The sequence below is a fragment of the Schistocerca piceifrons genome, chromosome X, assembly GCF_021461385.2.
Source record: "Schistocerca piceifrons isolate TAMUIC-IGC-003096 chromosome X, iqSchPice1.1, whole genome shotgun sequence".
Classification (NCBI taxonomy): domain Eukaryota; kingdom Metazoa; phylum Arthropoda; class Insecta; order Orthoptera; family Acrididae; genus Schistocerca; species Schistocerca piceifrons.
The window spans coordinates 220,769,234-220,792,566 of record NC_060149.1 but is presented as its reverse complement, the minus strand read 5'-3'; the positions used below and the strand labels follow the sequence as shown (position 1 = coordinate 220,792,566).

The following is a 23,333-nucleotide window of genomic DNA, read 5'->3' as shown; positions in this document are numbered from 1 at the left end:
TCCCAGATATGCTCAATAATGTTCATGCCTGAAGAGTTTGGAGGCAAGCGGAAGTGTTTAAACTCAAAAGAGTGGTTCTGGAGCCACTCTGTAGCAATTCTGGACGTGTGGGGTGTCGCATTGTCCTGCTGCAATAGCCCAACTCCGTCGGAATGTACAATGGACATGAATGGATGCAGGTGACCAGACAGGATGCTTACGTACGTGTCACCTGTCAAAGTCATATCTAGACGTATCAGGGGTCCCATATAACTTCACATGCACACGCCCCACACCATTACAGAGTCTCTAACAGCCTTAACAGTTCCCTGCTGACGTACTGGGTCCATGGATTCATGTGATTTGGCCGTACCAGTACACGTCCATCCATTCGATACAATTTGAACTGAGACTCGTCCGACCAAGCAAAATGTTTCCAGTCATCAACAGTCCAATGCTGGTGTAGAAGGGCCCAGTCGAGACGTAAAGCTTTCTGTCGTGCATTCATCAATGGTATATGGAGCCGAAGGCCCATATCGATGATGTTTCGTTGAATGGTTCGCACGCTGATACTTGTTGATGGCCCACATTGAAATATGCAGCAATTTGTAGAGGGGTTGCACTTCTGTGACGTTGAACGATTCTCTTCAGTCGTCGTTTGTCCCATACTTGTAGGATCTTTTTCCGGCAGCAGTGATGTCGAAGATTTGGCGTTTTATCGGATTTCTGATACTCACGGTACACTCGTGAAATGGTCGTACTGAAAAATCCCCACTTCATCGCTACCTCGCAGACACTTGTAGTCTTATATAGGCGTTGCCGACAGCATCACGGAGTATTCTGCCTGTTTACAAACACTATGGGATCAAAAGTACCTGGACACCCCCAAAAACATATGTTTTTCATGTTACGTGGATTGTGCTGCCACCTGCTGCCAGGTACTCCATATCAGCGATCTCAGTAGCCATTAGACACCGTGAGAGACAGAATGGGGTGCTCCAGGGAACTCACGGACTTTGAACGTGGTCAGGTGATTGGATGTCACTTGTGCCATACGTCTCTGTACCCGAGATTTCCACATTCCTAGGTCGACTGTTTCCATATATGATAGGGAAGTGGAAACGTGAAGGGACACGTACAGCACAAAAGCGTACAGGCCGACCTCGTCTGTTGACTGACAGAGACCGCCGACGGTTGAAAAGGGTCCTAATGTGTAATAGGCCGACATCTATCCAGACTGTCACACAGGAATTCCGAACTGCATCAGGATCCACTGCAAGTACTGCGAAAGTTGGATTTTATGGTCGAGCGGCTGCTCATAAGCTACACATTGCGCCGGTAAATGCCAAACGACGCCTCGCTTGGTGCAAGGAGCGTAAACATGGGCCAACTGAACAGTGGAAAAACGTTGTGTGGAGTGACGAATCATGGTACACAGCGTGGCGATCCGATGGCAGGGTGTGGGTATGGTGAATGCCCGGTGAACGTCATCTGGAAATTTGTGGTAAGGTCTTATGGGACCAAACTGCTGAGGTCATCGGTCCCTAAGCTTACACACTACTTAATCTAACTTAAATTAACATACGCTAAGGACAACACACACATCCATGCCCGAGGGAGAACTTGAACCTCTGACGGTGGGGAGCTGCGCGAACCGTGACAAGACGCCTGGGACCGCGCGGCTACCCCGCGCGGTGAACGTCATTTGCCAGAGTGTGTAGTGCCAACAGTAAAATTCGGAGGCGGTGGTGTTATGGTGTGGTCATGTTTTTCATGGAGAGGGCTTGCAACCCTTGTTTTGCGGGGCACTATCACAGTACAGGACTATATTGATGTTATAAACACCATCTTGCTTCCAACTGTTGAAGAGCAATTCGGGGATGGCGAAAGCATCTTTCAGCACCATCGAGCACCTGTTCATAATGCACGACCTGTGGTGGAGTGGCTACATGACAGTAATATCCCTGTAATGGACTGGCCTGCACAGAGTCCTGACCTGAAGCCTACAGAACACCTTTGGGATGTTTTGGAACGCCGACTTCGTGTCAGGTCTCACCGACCGACATCGATACCTCTCCTCAGTGCAGCACTGCGTGAAGAATGAGCTGCCATTCCCTAAGAAATCTTCCAGCACCTGACTGAACGTATGCCTGCGAGAATGGAAGCTGTCATCAAGGCTAAGGGTGGGCCAACATCATATTGAATTCCAGCAGTACCGATGGAGGGCGCCACGAAGTTGTAAGTCATTTTCAGTCAGGTGTCCCGGTACTTTTTATCACAAAGTGTATGTCTGTATTTGAACATGCGTGCCTATATCAAGTTTTTGGTGCTTCAGTGTAGATTCCCGTTGATGGTGTGAACGTGTACAAAGCTACATTACTATCCGACAGTGTCTTCTGATTGCGTCACTTTTCTTGTCAGGCAGTGTATTTCTTTCACGGATGGGATATCGGTCCTTTTGTTTGACTTAGTTGTCTGGTACAATATTTTGTATTGCAAGAACATGTTGTCCCTGCCGCTATTATTAGTGTACGCAGTTTCCGCAGTCGACACTAGACTAAAGTCACGCTTACTAATGGCGTATGACTTGGGTATTTCCGCGCTATCGCTCTTAGACCGTCACTGAGTCATTCGCCGAATGATGTGCTGAATCTGGCGGTCAGTATAGCTGTCTTGTAATTAAGTTCACCTGCTCTAATCGCAGGTGTTATTGAAGACGACATTATTTTCCAATAATGACCACGACATCGACAAGAGGAGATCGAGTATCCTTTAATCCAGTTTCATTCAAGCCAGCCTGATCCACGGTATTGCCAGCAAAGATATAAATTTCACCTACAGCCGATTTAGTGGGCCGTAAAAGGCAAGTAAGCTATTGCTGTGCTACGCAATGCTCATAAATCATGTTGTATTTTGCTTGCTTTATACTGCTCGGTTGCGTGGTGGAAATGTCAGCAGCTAAGGGATACAAATGGTCGACAGTAATATTGACGTACTGTGGTCCACAACTTTCACGCTGTGTGCTGCAACAACCGTATGTCGCAGGGAACCTCTGGAGAATGTTCCTCATAGCATAACAATGCCACTCACCGTCTTTGCATATTTGACGGTGCATTTGTCGAGAAACAGACCCCATGAGGACGGCATATGCTGACACGTCCGTTGATGTGATGGGAAGAAATATTTGTTCGCTTCTCAAGCCGTCATTGCACCTCCGCTGTGGACCGCCCTACCGGTTGTCGCCTAGTTTGCTGTACAGAGCATCCAAGTTTTCGACGACCACTCTGTTAGGTGGTTCTTGATCATCGAACACCTTGTTTTCTTTGGGACGTTTCACCACCATTCATCTCCTATCATCGGGGGCTGATGATGGGAGCATTTGGACACCTGACAGACCTTACTGCAATACTTGTTCTAAATCGTAGAGTTATCTGCATCTGCTTTTTGTCAAAGTCATGTTAATCAGTAGCTTTTTTAATTATCTACACATAAAGTTGAAAGAATGAATTCGCTACTTATAGCACAACAATTATAAACGTTCATGCCACGTTATGGACTGTCCAGATGCTGTGGAGGAATGGCCATAATTTTCTGAGTGGCCAAAGTAAATAGACCAAAATGAAACAGTCTCATTTTGTGTCTTCATTCTTAAACTGTGCTTTGAATGCATCAGCTAATCTCAAACCGCTGTAAAGTAATTTGCAGGAGTCATTTAGGCGTTCCATAAGGGAATACTACATCTTTGTATTTTGAAACAAATTTAAAATATTCCCTCCACAAAACATTCTCCATCTTAATTTAAAGCTAATTTAATAGAACGTCCACTATGTATTACTCGTTCTTCGAAAGTTTTTCTGTCGAAATATTTGTTTTTTCCTTTCCTCAAAATAAAGCATGTCTTTCTTTAAAGTACCTTCTGATGCTTGTAACTGGGTACTACTTCAGTCTTCTACATTTTTAGTTGCATCTTATCTTCAAGTGTCACTCCTCATCTTTGTAAAGCACAAGTCCCGTCAGTATGACCGTAACCTTAACCGAAGGCAGAAGCTCTATTGTTTAAAATATACTGGGAACATACATTTCATGATAACTATGAGTAAATGTGAATGTGACTACAATCAAACGAAGGCCACTAAAATAACAACACTAGTCATAAAATATTTCTAGAACAGACTTACAAGAGACAATCACACAAACTATTTATTTATGTAAGAAAATGAAACACCTACAGCCCTCCTTATGATGTCATTTATTGTGTGCCCACCAGTTTCGGCGCTTTGGTGCACCATCTTCAGACCTGAGCCGATGCTGAAGGGGTTAACACCACGAGGCATCAGTGGCCAACGTAACTCGTTTACGCAGACTACTTGTAACTACGATGTTGTCTCTCCAAAAAAGTTGACAGTTGATGGTTGGAGAGACAACATCACAGGTACAGGTAGTCTGCGTAAACCAGTTATTTTGGCCACAGTGGCATTGTGTATACGGATGGTGTTATCCTCAGCTAAGGCCTGAACGTGGTGCACTGAAGCGCCGAAACTGGTAGCCACACAATAAATGACATCATAAGGAGGGCTGTAGGTGTTTCATTTTCTTACATAAGTGAACGGCCGAAGTCTCCCAGACCTTCAGTCACAAAGATGGACATACAAAAACTATTTTTGACTCACAAACAATTTAAATTGGTGACGAATGAGAAAATGAGAATGCAAAAGATGAATCAAAGCAAATTAGTTTTCTGTATTTAAATTGGGAGTGGACTGTTACCAAAAACGTTAATATTACCGTTATTAGAGACTGGAGGGGGATGCACAATAACAATGAAATGAGCCTCAAACAAATTTGATCTTTCTTGTGGGCCTTTTAAGATGATGCATGCTGAATCAGGGTTTTGCACATAAAACCTAATCCGAAGAAATTATTTGTTTACTGAAGGCCGTAGTGTGACTGGAGATTGAGTAGCTTGATAGCTCAGGACTACACACATCATCTCACAGTTTCAAGCTAAAAACGAAGCTACGTAGGAATACCATTGTAACTGATAAAATATTATAAATAATTAACATATTCCTGCAACATCAGGTCTCCATCACATTTGTAATAGACACCTTACATAGTGAGGTAAGGTCCAGTGATATCCAATCAATAATTTTCTGCTAGATTTAAAGCCAAAAGTTGTGTGAAATAATGTTACTGTTGACAATGACAAATAGCAACGAATAATGGAGCTGAACGAAGAAGTTAGATCAGAATATCGTCAACACAAATAAGCAACACGATAAGTTAAATTGTATCGGCAAAACGAAAAACTACGTGTTTGATTTTAATTAGAAAGCAAATATTAGGAAAGTGCATTTTACTGGGTAAAAGAATAAAGCAAATTGTGAAAATATCCTGGAACAACAAGAAAAGATGATCACTATTAAAAGCAAACGTTCTCAATAAAATTGTTCAGTGGTGTCAATAAATGGTCTGTGGAACGTCAGAAGATAATGCCTGCATTTTGAGACAAAAAACAAGAATTTATTTCTTTCATAGATGTTTGAATACCTCGGATTCTGATCCCACTCTACTGTCACTGGGCCACCTACCTTCACTCGACCTACCTATCCCTACATTTATCCACTTTTTTTTTATATTGAATTCAACTTTCCCCGTCACTACTCATTCCCGTCATTCTTGTTCATACGCCCCTAATGTGTTCCTCTTTATTCATTCACTTTTATTGGCCACTGGAATGAATTATAAAGGGTTATTCGAAAACATGAAGAGCAGTCAAATAAAATCGGAAAACCCGCCACAACAGGAGAATGGAATGGTTCCATTCAAAAGCAATCACCACCCTCACTGGGTGACGACACGATCAATTCCTGTTTCATAGCCGGCCATTGTGGCCGAGCGGTTCTAGGCGCTTCAGTCTCGAACTGCGCTGCTTCTACGGTCGCAGGTTCGAATCCTGCCTCGGGCATGGATGTGTGTGATGTCCTTAGGTTAGTTAGGTTTAAGTAGTTCTATGTCTAGGGGACTGATGACCTCAGATGTTAAGTCCCATAGTGCTTAGAGCCATTTGACCATTTTTTGACCTGTTTCATAGGACGCGGTCAGCCGTTGAGGGATCTACAACCGCGTCCACTCTTTCACTTCCCCGTCCGACTGAAACCAATGTCTACACATGTCTTTCTTCTGGGCGCCAAAGACGTGAATTTTCACGATGGAAGATCCGGACTGTGCGGAGGATTTTGCAGTGTTTCCCCATCAAATCGCTGAAGCGTAGCCTTTGTCCGATTGGCAGTATGGCTGAGGGAGTTATCGTGGAGCAAGATGGTTTAGCCCTACAGTATTCCTGGTCGTTTTGATTTTATAACGTGTCGCATTTTCTGCAAAGTGTCTTCATAGCACTGCGCATTGATTGTGGTTCGACACTCGAAAAAAATCGACGAGCAGAGGGCCGCTACAATCGAAGAAGAACTTATGCGAACAGTTTCGGGTTTCTTGGAGGGCGGAGGGGGGAGGGCGAGGGGGGGGGGGAGATGTTGGACGTTTCCAATATTGGCTTTGTCATTTGCCCCGGGCTCGAAACGGTGGTACATACCACGTTTCGTCCCCTGTAACGATACGGGACAGAAACACATGCCCTTCCTCGTGGTACCACAGCAGATGAATCAGACTTGAAGCCATTCTGTCCATCTTCTCCCCCTCCGTCACGTTATGCGGCACCTACTGCCCGCAAATTTGGCGGTAATGCAAGTAGTCTTTGATGATGGCATAAACGGAGCGATGGCTGATGCAGAGCTGAACCGAATGTCTTCCTCCGTGATTCGTCGGTCTACTCGAGTAAGGCTATCAATCCGCCCCATCAGATCAGGGGATAATGGCTAGATGGACCTCTCTTGGGTGCCGATTGTCTTGCATTGAAGAGCCCCTTCTCGGAAACTACTCTGTCACTCGTGTATACACGTCAGAGACATGCAGTGTCCACCGTACACAGCGGACATGCGACTGTGAATTTCGCTTATGCCAGCAAACTCAGCCACCAGAAAACGAACCACACCTCTCTGCTCCTTTGCTTGCCTCAATGCCAACAGATGAGCGGACACGATAGACTAGTCCGCCAACAATCAACGTGACAACCGATCATCCGTATGCACCGGTGAAGGGGCACTATGCCGTTCCCCAACCAGAGCGGTGACAGTGTCGGAACGTAACAACAGTGGGACCATCTATGGTGCAGTATACGTATTATGGCGGGAGCTCCATTTTTATTTGACAGACACTTATACCTCTGGGATTTCAGAAGAAGCCTGCATAAAAAATTACGAGACATACAGAAAAATGACACCAGTCGATACAGCATCCCTCCAAGTCTCGATTCATAATATGCTCTGTGATGAGATACCTACAGTGCGTACCACTAAGGAGTATGCGTGTAAGAACATGTGAAAAAATTATTCGCTCCATATTGTTACAGGTAATTCGCTTGAACCTGCGGATAGACAACCCAAGGAACAGATCTCCAAAAGGTGGCGGAGAGGGTCAGCATCAACAGCGATTTCAACAAGTCGCACGCATATATTGACGTTTATCGCACCACAACCCTTATTGAGCTCCTGTAATATGAGTTAAAAACTCGGAAAGATGCTCTGCCCAATGATACGCATCTGTTATCTGCAGGTCTTGTAATTTTTGCGTAATCGTCTTCTCAAACCCCAGAGGTACTTAACGAATAAGAGTGTGTTTATCAAGCAGCCGATGCACTGCTTATTACTGAAGCAGCGTCATTATTGTTTCCGTCTTTCCTCTGTGTTCGCAGCTTATTTATACCATCGTTTTTCCTCCCTAGTTCCACAAACATCAAGAAATTATTTCCTTAAACTTTCTACGGAAGTTTTATAAGGGGCGATTAAGAAGTTTACGCTTGAGGTCGCTGCAGTGTATACGCAACGCAGCGCGACTTCGATGCGAGTATATACGCACCGACATATAGACAAGGAATTAGTGTGGTATTCGTATCTTTCGGTCGTACGTGCGATAAATGCGGAGATGTGAACGATGGCGACGTTATTACCAAATACGTCCAAATAGGACCAAACTGCTGTTATTCTTTCCTTGGCCGCCGAAGGACAAACACCGACAGACATCCATTGGAGAATGAAAAATTTGTATGCAGCTGCATGTCTGTCGAAAACCAACATTGTGGAATGGTATACCAAGTTCCGTGCTGGTCACGATTCGACACAATATGCCGGTTGAAGCAAACCAGGCGCTGTATCATTTGTGAGATACAGAGGCGAGCGACTGCGCCGGGACTTACCCCAGTTCACTGCTAGTAGCGCCACGTCACCTTAACGCGTCTGCATGTAGCACACAAGTATTGCACCACAATTTAGTACGAAATTAAAAATCAAAATTTATGTTTAAAACTTTGTTAAATTATAGTTTAGTGTAATAATGTTCCAAATACCAAGTCTTGATGTTCTAAACTTAGGAAAAATGCCGTTTTACGAGAAAAATCAGAGGCGCTAAATAATGACGCTAGGAAGCCAGAATTTGGTCAGAAGGTGCAGTTGGAAGTTATAAATAAGTGATGCTGGTTTCGAAAACCATAATACAAAAATTAACGCCAGAATCCACGTTTTTCGGAAAAATCAGAGGCGCTAAATAATTGACTTAGAAACTTGAAAGTTTGTTTTATGCTTCAGTACACCCCAAAAATAATAACAGAGAGTCCACGTTAATCTACCACTTATAGTTTTTGAGTAATTAAATAAAAACTAATTTTGCAACTGAAACGTACCTAAGTGTTGTACATTAAGTACTTGAAATTTTAATTATAGAGGATTTTGGTTAAACCAGATGATCAAATATATCAAATAATAGAGCTACACCAAGTTTAAGACTTGTAACATAAATAGCAACTGATATAAGTCTTAGCAAAGGTATGGTTCAGAGGCAACAATCTACCATTAGTTCCACTAAATAAATTCTATTAAGCAAAGTTTTCATTCTAGCAAGCTGAAACTTTCTACGTGCTTTCAATCTGCTTATCTGCATACCAGCAAAAATTAAGAAGTTTCTGAAGTAATTAGTAACTATATTATTAAAGATTATGTGCCCGAGATAGCGGTCGTTTGTAGACTGCCGCCGTATGCAAATAGACAGAGACAACAGATGTTTTCTCGGCAGTCCGCGCCAGCACCTTATAAAAACAGCCCATGAAGCAGCAGAAAGGTTCACTTCGCTCTCAGACACTTTGAGGTCCACGCTCTGCCTCGGATGACGTTAGACCCGAACTGTGACAAGCGCGTATTTGGCAGTGAAAACGGATAGTGAACTCGCGTCCTAGATCGTTTAGAATTCGGTAAAATAACTGTTTGTGTGCCATCCGTGTGAAATTCAATTCCGCGTGGCAAGAGGTGAATTTATTTCCACTTTTATGGCGAGCATTAATTTTTGAACATTTATTGCGAACTTTCAATTGAGTATTAGTCAGGGCGAAAAACAATCTGGTAGGAAGTTACCGTAGAGGTCGCCTCTGAACTGCTAAAGGTGCTGTTAGGTTAGAAAGACTTGTTTTCAACTGACCATAACGCAATTTTAAGTGTTGTTTGTGAGAAACTTTAATTAAATTAAATCTTTGGAACTTTAAACTTTTATTGAAATCATAGTCCTGATCCCGCAAAGAAATGGAAAATACACACTTTTCTGCACTTCCGTGCAGACTGGAAACTAAGGTCAGTATGTTTCCCTTCGCTTTCTGGCTGACCACCAAATTAGTTGCCAGGCTCACGTGATTAAAGACGGCATCAAAACTTTAAACCAGTCAAGTAACTTACTCGCCGCCCAACACGGTCAGTCCGGGAGGCATGCGAGCACCCACCCTATAGTCCTCCTCGTTCCCCGTGCGACGATTACACCTTCGGTCCCTTAAAAAAGTCCTTGAAGGGTCGACGACTCCTGTCAGACGAGGATGTGCAGCAGGCTGTTACAGATTTCTTCGCGCAGCAAGACACAGTATTTTACCAAACGGGTATCTTCAACCTAGTGGTATGGTGGGATGGTTGCCTCAATGGTCACGGCTATTTTGCCTGATTGGCATACTGATTCTGGACTGTACGGCCTGGGGAAATTTTTTATCCCACTCTGACAACCTCCTTGCTAAAACATTACTTACCACATGTGTGTCCCCACCAGCAGACTATCGTCGCTGGCAAACTATAAGTAACGGCTGTCTACTTTCTCCATTTGAAAACTATCGCCCACGTCACGCCAGCAGCGTCTCAGTGCCTGTGGCGGAGGGGCCGTGTGATGCACATGTTCACTGCCTCCGTCCCTGCACGGGAGTGAGTTGTTACCTGGGACGTACCTTGCAGCGCTGGAGCATGAAGCGGAAGCCGGAGAGCGTGTCGCCGGTGCCGAGCGACAGGTCGAGGCTGGTGATGGCCGGCGTGACGAGCATGTGCAGATGCTTGCGGTGCAGCACGTGCTCCTCCGCTATGGCGGCCAACAGGTCCTCCAGCAGCTCCGGCGCTACAACACAAATCGTGCACGCCGTCCACTCCCTTCCTGTCGCTCGCACCATCAGCTGTTATTAGCAACGCTGCGGTACCAGCCCGACGGCACTTCCCAAACAGCGACGCTCTACAGCCTGCACGTAGTTCTACATTGATCACATTGTGCAGATCATCACCAAAACCCTGATACGGTTCTATGGGCATTGATGTCAAGAGCAATGAACATTGATCGGTTACTGGATTACGACCACTTTGTTGCCCCATAAATAATACACTACTGGCCATTAAAATTGCTACACCAAGCGGAAATGCAGTTGATAAACGGGTATTCATTGGACAAATATATTATACTAGAACTGACACGTGATTACGTTTTCACGCAATTTGGGGGCATAGATCCTGAGAAATCAGTACCCAGAACAGCCACCTCTGGCCGTAATAACGGCCTTGATATGCCTGGGCATTGAGTCAGACAGAGCTTGGACGGAGTGTACAGGTACAGCTGCCCATGCAGCTTCAACACGATACCATAGTTCGTCAAGAGTAATGACTGGCATATTGTGGAGAGCCAATTGCTTGGCCACCATTGACCAGGCGTTTTCAATTGGTGAGAGATCTGGAGAATGTGCTAGCCAGGGCAGCAGTCGAACATTTTCTGTATCCAGAAACGCCCGTACAGGACCTGCGACAAGCGGTCGTGCATTATCCTGCTGAAATGTAGGTTTTTGCAGGGATCGAATGAAGGGTAGAGCCACGGGTCGTAACACATCTGAAATGTAACGTCCAGTGTTCAGAGTGCCGTCAGTGCGAACAAGAGGTGACCGAGACTTGTAACCAATGGCACCTCATACCATCACGCCCGGTGATACGCCAGTATGGCGATGACGAATACACGCTTGCAATGTGCGCTGACCGCAAAGTCGCCAAACATGGATGCGACCATCATGACTCTGCAAATAGAACCTGGATTCATCCGAAAGATGACGTTTTGCTATTCGTGCACCCAGGTTCGTCGTTTAGTACACCATCGCAGGCGCTCATGTCTGTGATGCAGCGTCAAGGGTAACCGCAGCCACGGTCTCCGAGCTTATAGTCCATACTGCTGCAAACGTCGTCGAACTGATCGTGCAGATGGTTGTTGTCTTGCAAAGGTCCCCATCTGTTGACTCAGACATCGAGACGTGGCTGCACGATCCGTTACAGCCATGCGGATAAGATGGCTGTCATCTCGACTGCTAGTGATACGAGGCCGTTGGGATCCAGCACGGCGTTCCGTATTACCCTCCCGAACCCACCGATTCCATATTCTGCTAACAGTCATTGGATCTCGACCAACACGAGCAGCAATGTCGCGATACGATAAACTGCAATCGCGATAGGCTCCAATCCGACTTTTATCAAAGTCGGAAATGTGATGGTACGCATTTCTCCTCACAATAACGTTTCACCAGGCAACGCCGGTCAACTGCTGTTTGTGTATGAGAAATCGTTTGGAAATTTTCCTTATGTCAGCACGTTATAGGTGTCGCCACCGGCGCCAACCTTGTGTGAATGCTCTGAAAAGCTAATGATTTGCATATCACAGCATCTTCTCCATGTCGGTTAAATTTCGCATCCGTAGCACGTCATCTTCGTGGTGTAGCAATTTTAATGGCCAGTAGTGTATCTAGTTTGTGTTAAGGAGTTTCTTCCAAAAGTTTCGGGGATAAAATTCTCCAGCGAACCAGCGAACCGTTTTCGGCTGTAACGGAGGTGACGTTCCGTGGTTAACGAATGCGACTTGGCGCAGTCACTTCCCGGCACTGTCAGAGTGAGGATCACAGTTGGCGCTTGGTGTGTTTTGATTACATGTTGAGACTCGAGATGCAGCGGTTAATCGAGCGGCGATAGTCAATCAAATTTTGAGTTGAACTCAGAATATCGGATTCTGAGACGGTGGGCCTGATTCGAGAAGGAAGCCATCTCTCAACGAAGAATTTACGTGTGGCACAAAATGTTCCGGGAGGTTCGAGAAAGTGTCGACAACAACGAGCGTTTTGTGAGTGTCTCAACGTCCCAGATGCACGAAAATGTGGTGAAATAACGAAATATTCTGAACCGGGATTGATGCCTGAGTGTGATAATGATGGCGGAGGACTCTTCTATGCCGAAATCGAAGGTAAATGAGGGTAGTCTACAAGAAAAAGAAAGCTTGTAACAAATAATTTGATTGCCACGATGAAGAATCTAGGTTGGTTGATCAAGGGGACGCAGCGAGGATGAATTTTGCTTCAGGGTAGAAAGGAAACAGAAGGATACCCTCATGAAGATGTAGACGAACCAGTCACTTTAATGCGACCACCACCTGTGTCCGACGTAAACGCCCAATAACCACTCACAAACGGCAGGTAGCAGCCCTAACAGTGGAGAGAATATAAAGCGTGTCGGGGGACGTGAACAACAGTGCAGTCGTTGTCGTATTGCGCAAACGGAGCGAGTTATCTGACGTCCAAAAGGAGATGATCATTGGCTTTAGGGCCAAGGTTGGAAGCATTTACGAGAAGGCTAAGTTTTTAACCTTCTGGAGTGCCACCGTGGTTAGAACACACCATGGATGGCAAATGGGAGCTATCCAAAACCATGGTCAAGACAACTATGGTTGTAAGGTGTCAGGCAAATCCAACACCTTCCATGAAAACCCTGACATGATAAGCAAATCCAGTAGTATGTCACATATCTCCGAATAAATCGAGACATTAAATTAACCAAAGTAATACGAGTAACGAGTGAGCAAATGGAATACCACAGACTAACACAAGAATGCCTAAATGCATGTCATACCTTCCCACCGTGAGACAGACGCAGTTCCGAGGGGAGAAACGAGACCAGAAGCCGAGAGCAGAACCGCGTTAAGCTAGAAGGCCTTACGATAAGGGACGGAAACCCACATCGCCAGCTAACCGCCATGACCACCCCCCAGCCCATGTTAAAAGATAGAGCCCTCCAGAAGAACAGTATAGATCTTACGATAACACTAAAAGGGCCACACCAGCTGCAAGTTTTAGCGTGAGACTTTTTCGCGTCTCTGTTACGTTGCAAACGTTAAAAACATTGCCCCACCACGAAAAGTATAACGTTTCTCATTGGATAGACAGACTTTTTGTAGGCGGAGCTTAAGGTTAACATTGAGACCCTGATTGGTCAGATGAAAACACAGCCAGATAGTTTTTTTTAAACCAACTTCGGTAAATTGTAGTAAGGAGATGTTAGGAAGGAGTTGCTTCCGAGTCGGCGAGGTGCGTGGAGCTGTGCCGACCGACGCCCCCTAACACTGCCTAACCAACGACAAGGTAATAAACGCACGCGATGCCGCATAACAGCGCATAAAGCTTCACTCAGAACTGCAGAAGTCTCATCTGTTACACCCCCGTTTTGCGCAATACTAGTGTCGATCGTCAATTAACGCTCATGGTATTCACTTTTGCTACGTAAGTTAAAATCTGAAACGTGATGATTTTTCTGTTATATAATTATTGAGAAGCCACATCAGCCACTGTAATTTACGACAAGTTAGATAAGTAATTAAAGAAAATTGAGGGTCACTGTAGACCATTTTGATAGTTTTCTCTTTTGTGAAACTTAATTTAAACCTAGATTATAGATGTGATATGGCATAGGTCATCCTTCGATCCATTGTAGAACTGGGAAACCCATTCAGGGAATATTCGTTCAAATTTTTGTTGAATGCAGTTGGTTTTTATCATCCTGTATTAAAACATTTCCTTTTATCAATAGTGCGGTTTATAAACAATGTTTTGTGAGTAGAATAAAATTTCCAGTGGTAAACTTGACTGCTTTTTCGACGTTATTTTACCAGCTAACTAAAAATAGGAAAGCCTTGAACCCACTAAATTTAGTTAGTATTAAGATTCTTTTACAGGGAGTGCAGTGGAGCTGTCGCTGAAATCATTAAGTATTTGGTTATATCATCGCTAGCCTCACTGAACTCTTCTGAACTCTACATGTCATGCGTGGTCTGGCGTCTCCTTACCAGCAACAGGTCTCAGGTCCAAACTAGTCAATTCCCTAAAACACACGCTCAGAGCGTCGTTGCGCGAAAGTGGTAGGGAGACACGACATAGAACAACAGACACCATGCAGAATGTTAGAAGGTGCAAAACGGGCCATAGGCGACAGGGATGCACCGGAAATGTGTACGGGCGAATAGACGTGCAACTGTCGAGCAACTGACCGCCCAGATGAACCAAGAGTCTACATTCAACGAACGTTGCTGCGTATGGACCTCTGCAGCAGGCACCTGGTTCATGCACCTGTGTTAGCTGCCGTTCATCGGCGACGGATGCTGGAATTTGCACGCCAGTACCGCAACTGGATGTCTACTCAGTGGCGACAGGTGCCCTTTCAAAATGAATCATGTTTTATGACTGAAAACAAACATCCTGCAACGATCGTCGTAAGAGGGAGCATTATCGTCTGAGGAAAGTTTTCGTATCCTTAGGGATGTCCATACCTACATGAAGTTTGTTTTTCCTCGGCATAATGGCATCTACTAGCAGGACATGGAACATGTTATATAGCTCCCAGTATACGATGGTGATGCTAATAACACCAGGACGAGTTTACTACACTTCCCAAAACACCAAAATGCCCGGATTTAAACCCAGTTGCCGGCAACTGTGGCCGAGCGGTTCTAGGTACTTCAGTCCGGAACCGTGCGACTGCTACGGTCGCAGGTTCGAATCCTCCCTCAGGCGTGGAAGTGTGTGATGTCCTTAGGTTAGTTAGGTTTAAGTAGTTCTACGTTCTAGGGGACTGATGACCTCAGATGTTAAGTCCCATAGTGCTTAGAGCCATCTGAACCATTTGATTTCTAAACCCAATTGAGAATTTATGGCACCACCTCGGTCGGCGTCATGGATCTTCAAGCAAGAAATCTCGCGCAGCTGGCCACGGCACTGTAGTCGGCATAGCTCCACATCCCTGTCAGTACGTTCCAGAACTCACACAAAATCAACTTCACTCTCCAAAATTCCAGGACATGTTCAGTTTTGCTTGGACATATGCAGGATTTGACGGTCTACACACGGAAAAATTTGAAAACGTTAAAAACATTTTTTTTTTTGACAGAGCACAGGGAAAACTGAGCGACTGTGAAACTGTTGCATTCATTTGTTGCAGTTTATGTGACAAACTCTTGTGTTTTCATCACTTTTTTGAGAGTGATTATCACATCCACAAGAAAACCTAAATCGGGCAAGGTACAAGAATCTTTTTACCCATTCGCCAAGTGTACAAGTTAGGTGGTTCGACAACATATTCCTGTCATGTGACGCACATGCCGTCACCAGTGTCGTATAGAATATATCAGACGTGTTTTCCTGTGGAGAAATCGGTTGACCTATGACCCTGCGATCAAATGTTTTCGGTTCCCATTGGAGGGGCACGTCCTTTCGTCTACTAATCGCACGGTTTTGCGGTGTGGTCGCAAAACACAGACACTAAACTTATTATCGTGAACAGAGACGTCAATGAACGAACGGACAGATCATAAGTTTGGGAAAATAAAGAAAGTAAAATTTTTATTTCAGGGAAGACTTGAACCAAGAACCTTTTGTGTCGAAGCTGCCCACGCTAACCACGGGACCACGGCGATCGTGAGCTCACCTATCCTTGACGTTGCCTATCTTGCGGATGGACTAGTCAGTTTGTATATTTTGCTTATTTTTTTCATAGTTCCATACAACTTCTTCCTGTTTTCTCGAGTGATCTGTGTTCAGTGTTTCAAGGCCTATCCACTGTGCCAACTTATAACTAAATCTGAGGGGGGTGCGATGGGGAGGTTCCCTCGTAAGAGGACAAGGCTTAGGCTCTGAGTGTATTATACATGCACGTAGTCATTGCTGGGAGACGCCTGATCCAGTTCAACCCGGCTGCCATAACGTACACAACAGCAGCCGCCTGGAATATGCATTGCTAGGACTCTCTGGACGTCAACGCCATCGAAATATTGCCTGGTAATGGTGTGGAAAGAAGCAATCCATAAAAGATCATTAGCAAATGTTCGGTTTGTCTCAAAATACCAATATATACCCAGAAAAGCAACTATAACGAAATTGTTAAATTGATAATCATATTATTGTTTCATTTTAGTGTTGTGATGGAAACACGTTCATTGTTTCAGAAAAGGTATAACTCACTCACTCCGCCTTCAGGTCACGAGTGGCCTACCGGGACCATCCGACCGCCGTGTCATCCTCAGTGGAGGATGCTGGTAGGAGGGCGCGGGGTCAGCACACCGCCCTCCCGGCCGTTATGATAGTTATTCTTGACCGAAGCCGCTACTATTCGGTCCGCAATTGGCATCACGAGGCTGAGTGCACCCCGAAAAATGGCAACAGCGCATGGCGGCCTGGATGGTCACCCATCCAAGTGCCGACAACGCCCGGCAGCGCTTAACTTCGGTGATCTCACGGGAACCGGTGTATCCACTGCAGCAAGGCCGTTGCAGAAATGGTATAACAGATAACAATAATTAATTTAGAAGTAACAGACATATTGTGAAATAAAAGCAATTATTTCATATTTTAAATACAGCCAAGTGACTGCCACACCTGACTCACTTATTTGGTACTGACTGCAAATGCCCCATGCAAGTACAATTTCATATCTAAAAAAATAATTAATATAAATTACACGGAGGTGACAAAAGTCGTGGGGTAGCGATGCGCAAATATACAGACGGCGGTAGTATTGCGTATACAGGGTACAAAAGGGTAGGCACTGGCGAAGCTGTCATCTGTACTCAGGTGATTCATGTGAAAGGGTGTCAATGTGATTACGGCCGCACGACGGGAATTACCAGACTTTGAACGTGGAATGGCAGTTGGAGATCAGGAGCGTTTGCGCAGAGTTGTCGGTGCTAACAGACAAACAAAACTGCTTGAAGTAACCGCAGAAACGTATTCGTTAGGACCGTGGGATGAATTTGGCTTTAATGGGCTATAACAGCAGACGACCGACGCCTGTGTCCTTTGTAACAGCACGACATCGCCTCTGCGCCTCTCCTGGGCTCGTGACCAAATCGGCTGGGCCCTAGACGACTAGGAAACCTTGGCCTGGTCAGATGCCTGTCGATTTCAGTTGGTAACACCTAACGGTAGGGTTCGAGTATGGCGCAGAGCCCACGAAGGCTTGGACCTAGCTGTAAACAAGTCACTGCGCAAGCTGGTAGTGGCTCCATAATGGTGTGAGCTGTGTTTACATGAAATGAACCGGGCCCTCTGGTCCACCTGAACCGATCATAGACTGGAAATTATTATGTTCGGCTTCTTGGAGACCATTTGCAGTCGTTTGTGGCCTTCGTGTTCCCAAACATGTCACCGGGCGTAGTTCGCGAGTGGATTTAAGAAACTTTTTGACAGTTCGAGTGAATGATTAGGCCACTCAGATAGCCCGACATGAATTCCAGCGAACATTAATGTCAGTTAGCGTACAAAATCCGGCACCGGCAACACTTTCGCAATTATGGACGGCGACAGAGACATGACAGGGCAGGGGACATAAAGTGCAGGGGACTTCCAACGACTTGCTGAGCCGATGCCACGTCGAGATACTCAGAGAAAAGGAGGTCCGACACGATATTAGGAGGTATCCCATGACTTTTGTCACCTCAGCTTCTCAAGCTGTTAAATAGAATACGAGGGTTGGAACGTTAATAGTGGCAACTATTTATTTACAGCTCGTACAAAATAGATACGTGTTTCAAAGTTTTACTGACCTTCAAAGTAGTCACCAGCATTGTGTATAACCCGTTGCCAGCGATGTGTGAGCCGTAGGATACTCTTAACAGTGCCAGTTGTGTTGACAGTTCGAGCGGCGCGGTCTATTGCCCGACGAATTTGTAGCATTTCTGAAGCGAATGCGGTGAAGAGTTTCCTTCAGTTTATAAATCTTGTTCAGCTTACGAGGGCTTAAGTTAGGGGAGTGCAGTATGCGCCATAGCACTTAACAGCCCCATCAGTCAGACGAATCAGTAGCAGCTTGTACTGTACGTTCTTGAGCAGTGTCCTGCAAAATGATGGTCAGGTCCGGCAGAAAGTGTCATCACTTCTGTCTCTATGCTGTTCATTTTTGGAACACAACCTACGACCAGCTTAGAGACAGAAGTGATGACACTTTCTGCAGGACCTGACCATCATTTTGCCGGACAGTGCTCACGCGCGTACAATGCAAGCTGTTACTGATTTGTTTCACTGATGCGGCTGCTAAAGGCTATACCACCTACTGCACTCCCCTGACTTAAGGCCCTCGTGAGTTCAACTCTATTTCTAAACTGAAGGAAACTCTTCACGGCATTCGCTTCAGAACTGCTACAAATCCGTCGGGCAATAGACCACGCCGCTCGAACTTTCAGCACAACTGGCACTGCTAAGAGTATCCTATGACTTCCACATCGCTGGCAACGAGTTATACACAATGCTGGTGACTACTCTGAAGGTCAGTAAAACTTTGAAACTCGTATCTATTTCGTACGAGCTGTAAATAAATAGTTGCCACTATTAATGTTCCAACCCTCGTAAATCCACCACTGTACTAGTAAGCTTCCCATAGGAGACCCAACAGACTGCTCACTAAAAGTGGCAATTGACGAAACATCACACAGCTCTGCGTCACTTAGACACACAACTTATCTTGAAAAAAATTAACTGTTGGCCTGAAGGTTATTCAGTGACAGTGGCAGATTTCTGAAGCAGTAGGTCTCGTAGATTTAGACTGAATCTAAGTCACACAAAGGGTATACTCGTAAGGTGTTCTAGAGCTTAACAGGTACAGCATGCTGAGAGTTTTGTAAGCAGTGAAACAGTCAACAGTCGACACTAGTTTGGAGGGCAGTGAAATGTTCATACTTCTTGCAGCAATCCAACAACGTGCCTCTGACAATAATACACGCACAAGGCATACAGGGGTTAGATAAAAATACGGAAACACTATGAGAACTGTATGCTTGAACATAAAGGCAGACTCTAGGCAAGCCGTCAGCTTGCGCTGTTGTATTTGACCACGAACGGCACCTGTGCAATGTTCTCAATACTTTGCAAATCCCAGCCGTGGTCAGAACAGTGTACTGTGTAGTTGTGAGTGCATCACGTTGGAGATAATTAAAAGAGAACGTGAGCAAATTGTTGGTACTCGTGTGGTGGGTGGTCCCTAACCAGCGTAGTTTGGTGTCTCAAAAAGCGCGAAGTCGAATATTTATACCACATACAGGGAAAGCGGGAAAATGTCACCCACCACGTCACAACGCAGCCGAAGGTGTATGTTGAGAGACGGTCATTGAAGAGGACTGTGATGAAAAATATGTGGGCGACGGGTGCAAAAGTCACTGCAGAACTGAATGTCGCAGGACGAGGTCGAATTTCTAAGCCTTACATCAGTGATGCAAATGTCCGTAACTACACTCATGCTCATAAATTAGGGATAATATTGATACATGATGAAATAACGCTCTGGTGGGCGGTTTGCTTGTTTACATCACCTGGGAGTATGACCATGCGGTGCATTTGACCAGCGGTCGTCGCACGGTGGCGCTGGCAGCATCCACACACGCAGAGGTGTGTTGGTGCATGTCAGAGTACTGTGCAGCGAGTAAGTCTGCAGACATTTTCAGACGTGCTTATGGTGACTGTGTTGAAAATGGCTCAAAGAACTCATATTGATGATGTTATGAGGGGTAGAATAAGTAGGGCGACTGGAGGCTGGTCAAATACAGCAGGTCGCAGCAAGGGGCCTCCGTGTGCCACAAAGTGTGATCTCAAGATTATGGCAACGATTTCAGCAGACAGGAAACGTGTCCAGGCGCTGCAGTATGGGACGTCCACAGTGTACAACACCACAAGAAGACCGATATCTCACCATCAGTGCCTGCAGACGGCCACGGAGTACTGCTGGTAGACTTTGCTCGGGACCTTACCGCAGCCACTGGAACAGTTGTCTCCAGACACACAGCCTACAGACGACTGAACAGACGTGGTTTATTCACCCGGAGACCTGTAAGGTGCATTCTACTGACCCCTGGTCACAGGAGAGCCCGTAAAGCCTGGTGTCAAGAACACAGTACATGGTCATTGGAACAATGGTCCCAGGTTATGTTCATGGACGAGTCCAGGTATAGTCTGAACAGTGATTCTCGCCGGGCCGGCCAATGTGGCCGAGCGGTTCTAGGCGCTTCAGTCTGGAACCGAGTGGCCGCTACGGTCGCAGGTTCGAATCCTGCCTCGGGCATGGATGTGTGTGATGTCCTTAGGTTAGTTAGGTTTAAGTAGTTCTAAGTTCTAGGGGATTGATGACCTCAGATGTTAAGTCCCATAGTGCTCAGAGCCATTTAAACCATTTTTTTGATTCTCGCCGGGTTTTCGTCTGGCGTGAACCAGGAACCAGATACCAACTCCTTAATGTCCCTGAAAGGAACCTGTGTGGAGGTCGTGGTTTGATGGTGTGGGATGGGATTATGATTGATGCACGTACACCCCTGCATGTCTTTGACAGAGGAACTGTAACAGGTCAGGTGTATCGGGACGTCATTTTGCGCCTTTTCAGGGGTGCAGTGGGTCCCACCTTCCTCCTGATGAATGATAACGCACGGCCCCACCGAGCTGCCATCGTGGAGGAGTACTTTGAAACACAAGATATCAGGTGAATTGAATGGCCTGCCTGTTCTCCAGACCTAAACCCCATCGAGCACGTCTGGGATGCTCTCTGTTGACATATCGCTGCACGTCTTCAAACCCGGAGGACACTTCAGGAGCTCCGACAGGCATTGGTGCAAGAATGGGAGGCTATACCCCAGCAGCTGCTCGACCACCTGGTCCAGAGTATGCCAACCCGTTGTGCGGCCTGTGTAGGTGTGCATGGAGATCATATCCCATATTGATGTCGGGGTATAAGCGCAGGAAACAGTTGTGTTTCGTAGCACATGTATTTCAGGACGGTTTTCTCAACTTATTACAGATCTGTGTCGTGTGTGTTCCCTATGTGCCTATGCTATTAGCGTCATTATTGTGTAGTGCCACGCTGTGTGGCACCACATTCAGCAATTATCCTTAATTTATGAGCATGATTGTAGAAAATGTACCGAAGGCATAAACCCTTCACTATGGAGCAATGGAAGAACGTTGTCGGATGAGATTTATTTCACACTCTTTCCAACTTCTGTCCAAGTTTACATCCCAAGAGTGAAACTTGGCGGGGTTCGATGATGATGTTGGTGGCCATATCGTAGTATTCCATGGGTCCCATGGATACCGGTACCCTGGGTCCAGGGCTGTGAGTGCGAGAATGACGTATCTTCCCTGGCCACCACAGTCAGCAGATCTCAGTATTATTGAATATTTGTGGTGTAATTTGGAGAGAATTGTACGTAATCGCTATCCACCGCCATGAGCTATGCCACTAATCACTCCCTGCTGCGTTCTACGGTCTCTGAATCTGCAGCTACATGTTTACCCGGCAAGCCATTATTCAGTATATGGCGCATGTTATCTCGTACGAAACTGACCCGTTCACTGATCTATTCCACTCGCGTAAAGGGCAAGAGGAAAGTGACAATTTGTATCTCCTTGTACGCAAGATGATCTCTTTTATCTCACTGTCATGGGCTCCATGGGAGACATATTGTTTAAGCACCAGTTGCAGTTACGTCGAATATCGGTTTTCTAAATTTATGAAATGTTCAAATGTGTGTGAAATCTTATGGGACTTAACTGCTAAGGTCATCAGTCCCTAAGCTTACACACTACTTAACTTAAACTATCCTAAGGACAAACACACACACCCATGCCCGAGGGAGGACTCGAACCTCCGCCGGGACCAGCCGCCTCAGACCACTCGGCTAATCCCTCGCGGCTGTACGTAGGAGGATCAAGACAGCATGGATGGCATGTGATATTGCTTTGTATTACTGATAGATAACATCACGGAGGCCTCGAAGAGAGGCATTAACACCCCAGAAATGTAATACCTGCTGTCCAAATTATCTGCTATGTGAAACAGATGTGGTCATGTTGCCACCTCATAGCATCACGCCAGGTGCTTGGCCCACATGAACGATGACGCAAGCGATCTGGCAACGTTCATTTTCTTTGCAGCCTCCACATACGGCACCTTAGATAGTGGCGTTGCACACAGAACCGGGAGACAACGTGGAGCCCATTCTGTGTCCATTCTTCTCTGTGGCGGCATCACGATCGACGTACCTCCTTCCACTACCACGTCAAGGAAAGCGCAACAGTTGTCACCATGGTGCTACAACATTCGACACACTGTCCGTACGTAGACTTGTCTCTCTGAAAATAAGCCCATTTCTTGACTCATGGTTCGTTACGTGGGTGTACGATCCTGCGCGGCCGAGGGAATAAAATGTCTGTCCTCTCGGGGGTTAGTTAAGTGGCACCTACGAAAGATCGTCACCAATGGGAACAACACAATAAACGGCAATTTCAGTAGCCCATGATCCTGAGACTGTCGAATTACGACACATGCTGAGAGATGGTTCTCCTTCTTACACGGTCCATAACACGATTTCTCACAAAAACCAACTGACCTCTGAATGAGAAACCGCTACTTTACCTTCCCTTATATACAGAATCTAGATGACGTTACTTCTACTTCGTGTGGTTGTGTTGAACATTTGTATATCCATGTGTGTAACACATTTAATGTCGAACTGACGATTTTTACACGCCACCTTCATGATGCTTGAATCTTAATGGCTATTAGTGTAACAAACTCGCATTCCTTCTCTTCTTCATGGAGTGAATATGTGTTCATAATCGAAAGCAAACCCAG

General features: G+C 45.6%; 1 protein-coding gene across 2 annotated transcripts in view; it reads right to left on the bottom strand.

Annotated features, from left to right (window-relative positions):
* The window catches only part of LOC124721400 (EIN3-binding F-box protein 1-like), a 630,141-nt gene that overhangs the window by 460,963 nt on the left and 145,845 nt on the right, over positions 1-23,333 (bottom strand). The window contains exon 2 of one of the 2 annotated variants that reach the window (XM_047246340.1): positions 10,343-10,506. The exons of the other annotated variant lie outside the window; for it this stretch is intronic. Coding sequence (XP_047102296.1) covers positions 10,343-10,506 — 164 coding nt within the window. The remainder of the gene's footprint in view (positions 1-10,342; positions 10,507-23,333) is intronic. 2 annotated transcript variants of the gene reach the window in all.